At 43.3% G+C, this 9,302-nt stretch overlaps 1 protein-coding gene across 2 annotated transcripts in view; it reads left to right on the top strand.

The window, feature by feature from the left end:
• The first annotated feature begins 3,334 nt into the window (after positions 1–3,334).
• UBXN4 (UBX domain protein 4) overlaps positions 3,335–9,302 on the top strand; it is a 30,322-nt gene continuing 24,354 nt past the window's right edge. Inside the window, exon 1 of one of the 2 annotated variants that reach the window (XM_052660183.1) lies at positions 3,335–3,573. In XM_052660183.1, coding sequence (XP_052516143.1) covers positions 3,492–3,573 — 82 coding nt within the window. In that variant the 5' untranslated portion in view covers positions 3,335–3,491. Of the gene's footprint in view, positions 3,574–4,063; positions 4,163–9,302 lie in introns of those variants that run through there. The other variant, XM_052660184.1, reaches the window with a different exon arrangement.

The raw sequence follows: 9,302 nt of genomic DNA, 5'->3' as shown, positions 1-9,302 counted from the left end.
TCCTTTTCCGGCTGTGCAGTCACAAAGGCAGGGGCTTTGTCTGACTGTCTCACCTCCTTATCACTGCCAGGTATAATGCCTAGTTCATAGCAGATGTGCAATAAATATTTGATTAATGAGTGAGAAGCTGTGAATGATTCTTCTAATATTTAATTCTAACATTAGAAATAATTAAAGATATTATTCTACTGAAAGGGTATATATGTTGATCAAATTTTAAGGAAACTATTTAAAGTTGATGTTGAAATCAACTCTAATTCTTCCTGAGGAATGATATCCTCTGTAAATAGCAGCTGTCTGTAATCAGCATTATGTTTCAGTTTATAAGAACACTACATAAGAGGCCTGATTGGAAAAAAGCAAATAAAAATCAGAATGCAAACTGCTAGCTATTTTTAGGTTAAATACTTGTAGGAAAGGGGTATTTTCAGATGCAGCCCTTCCTTAATCCTTCAAAGATTGTCAAATGGCTGTGCTGCTGGAGGAGAAATTAAGTGATGTAGGATGTACAATAGAATAGCCTATGTAACTTTAAATAAACCATAGAAACCTTTAGCCAACAGCTATTAGAGACTGTGTAATTTCATGAACGTATTAAATTTGGGTCAGTTTTCATTTTAATGGCAACCAACCACAAAGTGCTATATCTTGATAATAGTACTTTGTTATATATCATGATAAACAAAATTATTTATTCACTTTTGCATTACCATGAAAAGTAGCTGGAAAAGAAATCATTATCTATTCTCTGCTTCTGACTTTTTTTTTTTTTACAAAAGTTTATTCTTAAATGTACAATAGGTTTCAAGACAACACTTCATTCTAGCTATAGGTCGCAACAGATATTATGGCAGGGAATCCAGGTGTTTAAACAGGAATGGAACTAAGGGTCATCATTGCCTCAGGCACAAGGAACAGCTTACTTTTTGCCAGATTTCTTAATTCCACCGGTGGCCAGGGGGCCTTTCCCCACGGCCTTTGCTTTTAGCTCCTCGAGTTTCTTCTGCTTCTCCTTCTGCTTCTGCTTGAATGCCTTATCTTCCTCATCCATCTCCTTGGCTTGCTTCTTGGGCTGCTTCAGGGGCTTCTTGCCACCTTCGGGGCCGATGTGGTGCCTGCAGCCCCTTCCCCAGACACTTCCACCGGAAGCCCTGACTTAACTTTTGAAAGCAGCTGTAGCAAGAGTATAGTTAAGTGTTTTGAGGTTTGTTCAGTTCAGTTCAGTTCAGTCGTTCAGTCGTGTCTGACTCTTTGCGACTCTATGAATCGCAGCACATCAGGCCTCCCTGTCCATCACCAACTCCCGGAGTTCACTCAGATTCACGTCCATCGAGTCAGTGATGCCATCCAGCCATCTCATCCTCTGTCATCCCCTTCTCCTCCTGCCCCCAATCCCTCCCAGCATCACAGTCTTTTCCAACGAGTCAACTCTTCACATGAGGTGGCCAGAGTATTGGAGTTTCAGCTTTAGCATCATTCCCTCCAAAGAAATCCCAGGGTTGATCTCCTTCAGAATGGACTGGTTGGACCTCTCTGCAGTCCAAGGGACTCTCAAGAGTCTTCTCCAACACCACAGTTCAAAAGCATCAATTCTTTGGCGCTCAGCTTTCTTCACAGTCCAACTCTCACATCCATACATGACCACTGGAAAAACCATAGCCTTGACTAGACGGACCTTTGTTGGCAAAGTAATGTTTCTGCTTTTCAATATACTATCTAGGTTGGTCATAACTTTCTTCCAAGGAGTAAGCATCTTTTAATTTCATGGCTGCAGTCACCATCTGCAGTGATTTTGGAGCCCCCAAAAATAAAGTCTGACACTGTTTCCACTGTTTCCCCATCTATTTCCCATGAAGTGATGGGACCAGATGCCATGATCTTCGTTTTCTGAATGTTGAGCTTTAAGCCAACTTTTTCACTTTCCTCTTTCACTTTCATCAAGAGGCTTTTTATTCCTCTTCGTTTTCTGCCATAAGGGTGGTGTGATCTGCATATCTGAGGTTATTGGTATTTCTCCCGGCAATCTTGATTCCAGCTTGTGTTTCTTCCAGTCCTTTGTAGTGATCTCTAACCAACGACCTTACTCAAGGTCTGCGTTCAAACAAAACCTCCCCTCAGGTACACGCACTGTATAGTATTACAGAAGGTGACTGTTGTATTTCTCTTCTTCAAGGTCAAGCTGATAAATTAAGTTCAGTAGAAACCAAAGCCTTGTAGTAAATCCCTACAAACCCCATTAAGTTTCATACCGAGAGACACCCATCCACAATAGCCACTAATCATAATAGAGAATTACATCGTCGCATAGAGTTCCATCCGGGGCGAGGATGATTTCCTCTTATTTAAGTTCTCGAAAAGAAGGGCATCTTCCGATGAGTAGCACTATTTCTCCTTGTCTTCATAGACTGAAGCGGCTCTCACGGTCGCCCCCTTAGCCATACCGGCAAACCACAATTAACATTTCCTACAATATTAACATTGTCAGAGTTTATTTTGGGGGGCTTCAAAATCACTGCAGATGGTGACTGCAGCCATGAAATTAAAAGACGCTTACTCCTTGGAAGAAAATTATGAACAACCTAGATAATATATTGAAAAGCAGAAACATTACTTTGCCAACAAAGGTCCATCTAGTCAAGGCTATGGTTTTTCCAGTGGTCACGTATGGATGTGAGAATTAGACTGTGAAGAAAGCTGAGAATTGATGCTTTTGAACTGTGGTGTTGGAGAAGACTCTTGAGAGTCCCTTGGACTGCAAGGAGATCCAACCAGTCCATTCTGAAGATCAACCCTGGGATTTCTTTGGAAGGAATGATGCCAAAGCTGAAACTCCAGTACTTTGGCCACCTCATGTGAAGAGTTGACCCATTGGAAAAGACTCTGATGCTGGGAGGGATTGGGGGCAGGAGGAGAAGGGGACGACAGAGGATGAGATGGCTGGATGGCATCACTGATTCGATGGACGTGAGTCTGAGTGAACTCCGGGAGTTGGTGATGGACAGGAAGGCCTGATGTGCTGCGATTCATGGGGTCACAAAGAGTCGGACACGCCTGAGTGCGTGAACTGAACTGAACCGAGGAATATTAAAGGGACCAAGCCAAGACTACAATTCCCGTCATGCATCGGGAAGGCGCCACCGACGCCATTTAGCGATTAGTCATTCTTCCCTACGCCTCTTCCTATTTCCGTGACTGCAGCGCCTTGCGGCCTCGCGTGCGCGCGCACACGCCGACTTGCCAACGAGACAAGGCACAGGGGCGTGGCGCTTACGCCGACGTGTAGCGTCACGTGGCTCGGGGTGCGCCTCGCCTGCGCGCTTACGCGCGTTCAGTGGGCCGCTGACGGGCTTGCGCTCCTGTGCGGAGCCGGAGGCGGGGTGCGGACCGGCTGGGGCTGCGGGGCCCCCGGAGCTAGGCGACGGAGAGGGCGGGGCCAACTCCGGGACCGCGGCGACAGCACACCGAGCGAGCGCCTCGGCCCGAGGGCAGCGATGCTGTGGTTCCAGGGCGCCATTCCGGCCGCCATCGCGTCGGCCAAGAGGAGCGGCGCGGTCTTCGTGGTGTTCGTGGCAGGTGAAGGAGGCGAGGGCCCGAGATGTGGCACGGACACCCCCTCCGGCCTACCTCCAACCCCAGGGGCCCCCAGCCTTTCCTCCGGGCCCCGAGAGGCCCGGCTGCCAGTGTCTGGCGTCTCAGCGCCTGCCCCGTCCGTTTGGAGTACACCTGGCCTGACCCCCACCGCTCGCTTTTCCCGGCCCCCCTGCGGGAGGCACGGTCCCGGCCTCGCCCCCAAAGCGCGCCGAGCCCCGCTGTCTCCCCAGTGCGGGGCGAGGGGACGGGTCGAGCAGGCCCTAGCCGCTCTGCTCGCGGTCGAGCCTGACTCCGCTCCGCCTGCGGAGTTGGCACCGGCAGACCCCACCGTCGCCTCCTGGCGCCCCCGACGGAGTGCTCCACTTGGAGAGACCCACTTGGAGAGACTTTAACTCCCGTATAGTTAGTGTGTAGGTGAGGCGAGAGACGGGCCCTAAGACAGGCAGTTTTGCTTGTAATTAGTTGTGGACTTTCAGGAAGAAAGCTGTGTCATCGGTAATCAACAAAGAGAAACCACCTGATGTTTCACTGTTACTGGCTTTCGTGTGTTCCTGAGACGTAAACCTTTGAGGTCTATATAAATTGGATTTTTTTTTAATGCCATAGGAGTGGAGGATCTCATATGAAATAATTTGCAAGTGGAGTGTCTTTTAACCGTTTATTTAGAAGTAGACACACAAACATTGATTCTTTTTATTGTCTTCCTAGTATCATAGATACAGTTTTAGAATGTGTACTAACTCATCTATTCTGTGTTGCTCTGGGTTAGTTTGCTCCGTATTTTATTAGTGCAGTCTTCTAGATCTGCAGTACACTTGTGCCTCTGTGACGTTTTGCTGATCCTCATTACCTGAACCGAATTAGTATTTACGACTACTGTTAATTTGAGGTGCATTATTTCAACTATTTGTGTTTAATAACGGTTTGTTCATTATTAACTATGGCTTGGAAGGCTCGGTAATAACCCGTAACTTTATGCACTGTAGTGAAGAGCAAGTTGCTGAAATAGGAGTTTCACAACATTAAATTTGAAATTTTGAATTGTTTTAAATTATGGTAAAATTTTAACTCATTGCTGTTAAGTAGAAGAGGTGGAGTAGTTCAGATTCTTTTATGCTGTTTTTTTAGAGTTATATTTCACATAATAAGTAACTGCTGTAAACCTATAAGAAAATAAGTGGATTAAAAAGAAAAGAAAGGGCTTCCCAGGTGGCTCAGTGGTAGAGAATCTGCCTGCCAATGCAGGAGACCAAGTTCAGTCCTTGATAGTGGAAGATCCCACATGCCCCGGAGCAGTTAAGCCCATGGGCCACGACTACTGAGCACACTCCCCGCAACTACTGAAGCCCCCCGGCCTAGAGCCCAGGCTGCGCAACAAGAGAAGTCAGCCAATGAGAAGCTTGTGCAGTGCAACTAGAGAGCTGCCTCCACTCTTCAGGAAAAGAAAAGAAGCCTAAGCCCGGAGCAGCAAGGAAAACTCAGCACTGCCGTAGATAAATAAAATCATAAGAAAAGGGAAAGGAAAATTAATGATACTGAATATGCTCATTAAGAGTGCAGTAATAGTTGTAACACCATTTTAAGTTGTGTTTTTCGCATATACTCTCAATTGATCTTGGACGTTGGTAGAACAGGGTTTATCATGCCCATTTTATCTATGAGGAAACTTAGGTCCACAGCGGCTAAGTGACATACACCAGTGTCACAAAAAGAATATATATCTTTTCTTGACAGATTTATTTTTTTATCAGCTTCCAAAAAAGTGTCTTTTTTGTTTCTCCAGAGGAAAAAACAACCATTGTACAGACAGACGTTAGGTATACAACAGACCTTAGGTAGTTACTGAAATTGGTGTGGAAATCAGGAAATCTAAATTCTTTATAGAATTGTTACAACCTTTCTGTTTTGTGACCAGGGATGGGGCCCTCACCTCCTGCATTGGAAGAGGACAGGAGGAACTTTTCACCACTGGCCTGCCAGGGAAGTTCCCAGTAGTCATATTTTTAAACAGAAAGCACATTTGATCAGTGTCCAAAGGTTCCTTGAAGGCACTCTTGGACCAACCTGTTAATTTGAAAGAAATGCTAGGTTTAATTAACAAACATTTAGAAACCCATTTGGAAACAGTAGCACTAATTATTACAATAGAAAAATAAAGTTAAAGGTCTTTGGGGCTTTGTGTCTATAATATATACCTTCTTCAATTTAAGTTTTTCTGATGAGCATGCATCATGTAACATGTTTTTAGAATATCAGTGACTGTTGAATGTTTGGAGGAGGACTATTAGCTGTCTGTGGAAGGAGTCGCTTCCACATCGCTTGACGTGTTCTAATACTGTTAGTTTCTCTAGAGTTTTAGGAAGTTAATCTCCAAGACTGGGTAGTGTGTGTAGACAGTGCAGTCATGAAATTGCAACACTTATAGGTTGCGTAGACCTTTATTCTTTTTTTTTAAATGTATTTATTTAGTTGTGGCATGCAGATTTTTTAGTTGCTATATGTGGGATCTAGTTCCTGATCAGGGATCGAACCTGGGCCCCCTGGATTGGGAACATGAGTCTTAGCCACTGGACCAGCAGGGAGGTCCCTAGACCTTTATTCTTGACTTTGAAGAATATAGTCAGAACTCATGATTTTCTTAGATCTGAGACCTTGACAGTAATGTGCCAACTCACTGGAAAATTAAAAAGATAGCTTTATAGTTGGAAGGAGTGGTCATAAATGTATACTTTGGTTCATATAGCCACTCAAGTGGGAAGCATTTTAGGCAGATTGTTTATATTTTAGTGAAATTTTCATGGATGAATTAAAGAATATGTGGGATTACTGTTAAGAGACTGGAGAGGTTACTACTAGTTAAGTCAAACAAGTATTTTCAAATTATTATAGGTGTGTAAATTGAAAGAAACTGAAACAGGTTTTGATTCTTTTCTTGGGGATGTACAATAATTTGACAAGCATTCTGAAGCAGAGGTGTCTTGTCACTGGCTAGACAACTAAACACTGGTCATCGACTAGTGGTTCTAGTTGGCTAAAATCTCCTTGACCAACGCTATTTAATGCCTTTTTTTTTCTTTTTCTTTTTGTTAAAATAGACTAAAAAGCCATTTGGGTTTAGACCAGCTGAGTTTTTCTCTGTTGAGATTCCTGGTTGTAGGGTCTGCAACTGTTTCCGAGTTTGTACTGCTCTTTTTAAGTGGCTTTACTTTTGGATACTGCTAACACCACCAGGAATGTAATGTTATCTCCTGAAATCTTTGGCCCATGTAACTCCACAGCATAGTTCATAATTTGATTGAAAATAAGAAAGTAAAGATTCCAAAGTTGGCAATTAAAAATCTCACCCAGTATAGCTAAGGTAACTCTCGTTATGCCGTTCCATTCAGTCTTACATCTCTGTTGGTCAGGCAGCTGTTGTTGCCCTCCACTGAGTCATGAGCAGACATTGCTAGTGGAGATGGAGCCCTTGAGAAGCTATCTGCATCATATAGCCTAGGTGAGGGAGTGAAGAACATCAGCCTCAGGAGTGGCAGGTCCATCCTTCCAGCTGCCTGCTTGACATCCCCATTTGGATGCCTCACAAGACTCTCAAGCCTGAAAGTATTACTGTTTGAATCTGTTCCCCACCCGCTGGTACTCTGCTGCTAAGTTGCTTCAGTCATGTCCGACTCTGTGCGACCCCATAGACGGCAGCCCACCAGACTCCCCCGTCCCTGGGATTCTTGGGCAAGAACACTGGAGTGGGTTGCCGTTTCCTTCTCCAATGCATGAAAGTGAAAAGTGAAAGTGAAGTCACTGAGTCATGTTCAACTCTCAGCGACCCCATGGACTGCAGCCTACCAGGCTCCTCCGTCCATGGGATTTTCCAGGCAAGAGTACTGGAGTGGGGTGCCATTGCCTTCTCCCCCTGGTACTCTGCTGCTAAGTGAATGGCACCACCTTATATCCAGTTGGATAAACCCAAGCATGGGAGTCATCTTTGCAGTCTTGTTTCCTGATACCTAGTGTTCACAACACTGCTAACCATACAGCCCTTCCCCTCCACAGAAATTCCTTCTGCTTAGTGAACTTTTCTGGCTTGTGGCATGGTTTACCTCTTTCATCCTCTAGGTCCTACCTTAAATATCACCTCAGAGAGGGCTTGTCTGACCAATCTAAAGGGATCTGTTTTTTCAGAGCATTTCTTACCATAATTATAGTTCACCAGACAAGTACCTTTTTTAGATTTTAAGCTCCACTGAGGGCATATAGTATCTCATTTGTTTTATATTTAGTTAGCACAGTGCCTAGCACAATGTAAATGTGGAGTAAAATAGTGAATATATGAAAGATAGAATGAATAAAAATAATCCCTTACACCTCACAGCCTTCTCTAAGTGTATTAAGGATGTTCCTTTGTAGCTATTTTCTAGGTTGATAATCTTGTCATTTACTTGGAATCTTGCAGTTCTCGTCCCCCATAGTGTCTGAAGACATGCTCAGAATGATCTCATGGCAAATAATAGTTTTCCTGTCTGCTGCTTCAACATCTAGGCGTCTGCTAATGGGCATTCTTTTGGTCTTGGTCTGTGCATGCATTCTATCCCTGTCTACTTTTCCATGGCCATATTTCTCAAGCCCCTTATTACTGAATATTCCTGAATCTCATTTCACAAAAGATGTTTTCAGCCATGTAACATTAGTCAAGTTTTGTAGGCATGCCAAGATTCTATACCAGAAATTTAGTTATTCATTCTACAAAACACTTACTGAGAGCCTGCTGTACTCCAAGTATTTACTATATACTGGATTCTGTTGTAGATGTTTGAGTTATATCAGTAAATAAGAAGGAAAACAGTTCTTGCCCTCATGGAGCATGAGTTCTAGTGGAAGAAGACAGACAACAAACAGTAAATATGATAATAAGGAAAGCAAATCATCTATTAGAAGGTTATAAGTATTAGAGAAAAGTGGGAAATGAGAAAGCTTTGGAAATATCTGAAGTGTGTAATTTTATTTTTGCTGTGCTTTGTGGCTTGTGGGATCTTAGTTCCCAACCAGGGCTCAAACCTGTGACCCTGCAATGAAAGTGCTGAGTCCTAACTACTGGACCGCCAGGGTATTCCCTAATCTGGCTGTTTAAAAGAAGGATGCTGCGTTAAGAGTAGACTGAGCAGGGAAACCAGTTAGGAGGCTATTGTAATCATTATGTGTGGATATGATATTCCAGATATATTCCAGATAGATAGCATCAACTGAAGGCGAAAATAACTAAACTTTTTGGTCTGAGAACTGAAAGGATGGTGTTATCAATATCAAATAACTGAGATGGAGAAGACTAAGGGTAGATTAAATTGAGGAAGGGGAACACACATGGGAAGAAAACAACCTACGAAAGAGTAGGTATAGAAAGCTCTCATTTTTGTAAAGCAGAAAGTGTGATCTGAAAACATAGCTCTGCTAACCTTAGAAATATTTTTCAGTGACTTAACTCTGGTAAGTTTCCCTTTGCCCATCAATAAATGGTTATGCCAGAATCTAGATGTTACAGGTCTAAAATGGAAATAATCTCTTGATGAGTGTAATTTTTAAAATGTTTTGTCACTGAGGTATTACATACAGTATATAAAGTAAAATATATTCAGTGAACAGCTAGGTGAATTTTAACAGATGAATACACTTGTATAAAGATCAGTGTTTCCTATCATGACATCGCTTATGCAGAATCTGAA

The sequence above is a fragment of the Budorcas taxicolor genome, chromosome 2 (assembly GCF_023091745.1).
Source record: "Budorcas taxicolor isolate Tak-1 chromosome 2, Takin1.1, whole genome shotgun sequence".
Classification (NCBI taxonomy): Eukaryota; Metazoa; Chordata; class Mammalia; order Artiodactyla; family Bovidae; genus Budorcas; species Budorcas taxicolor.
This window is presented reverse-complemented; position numbering and strand designations above follow the sequence as displayed.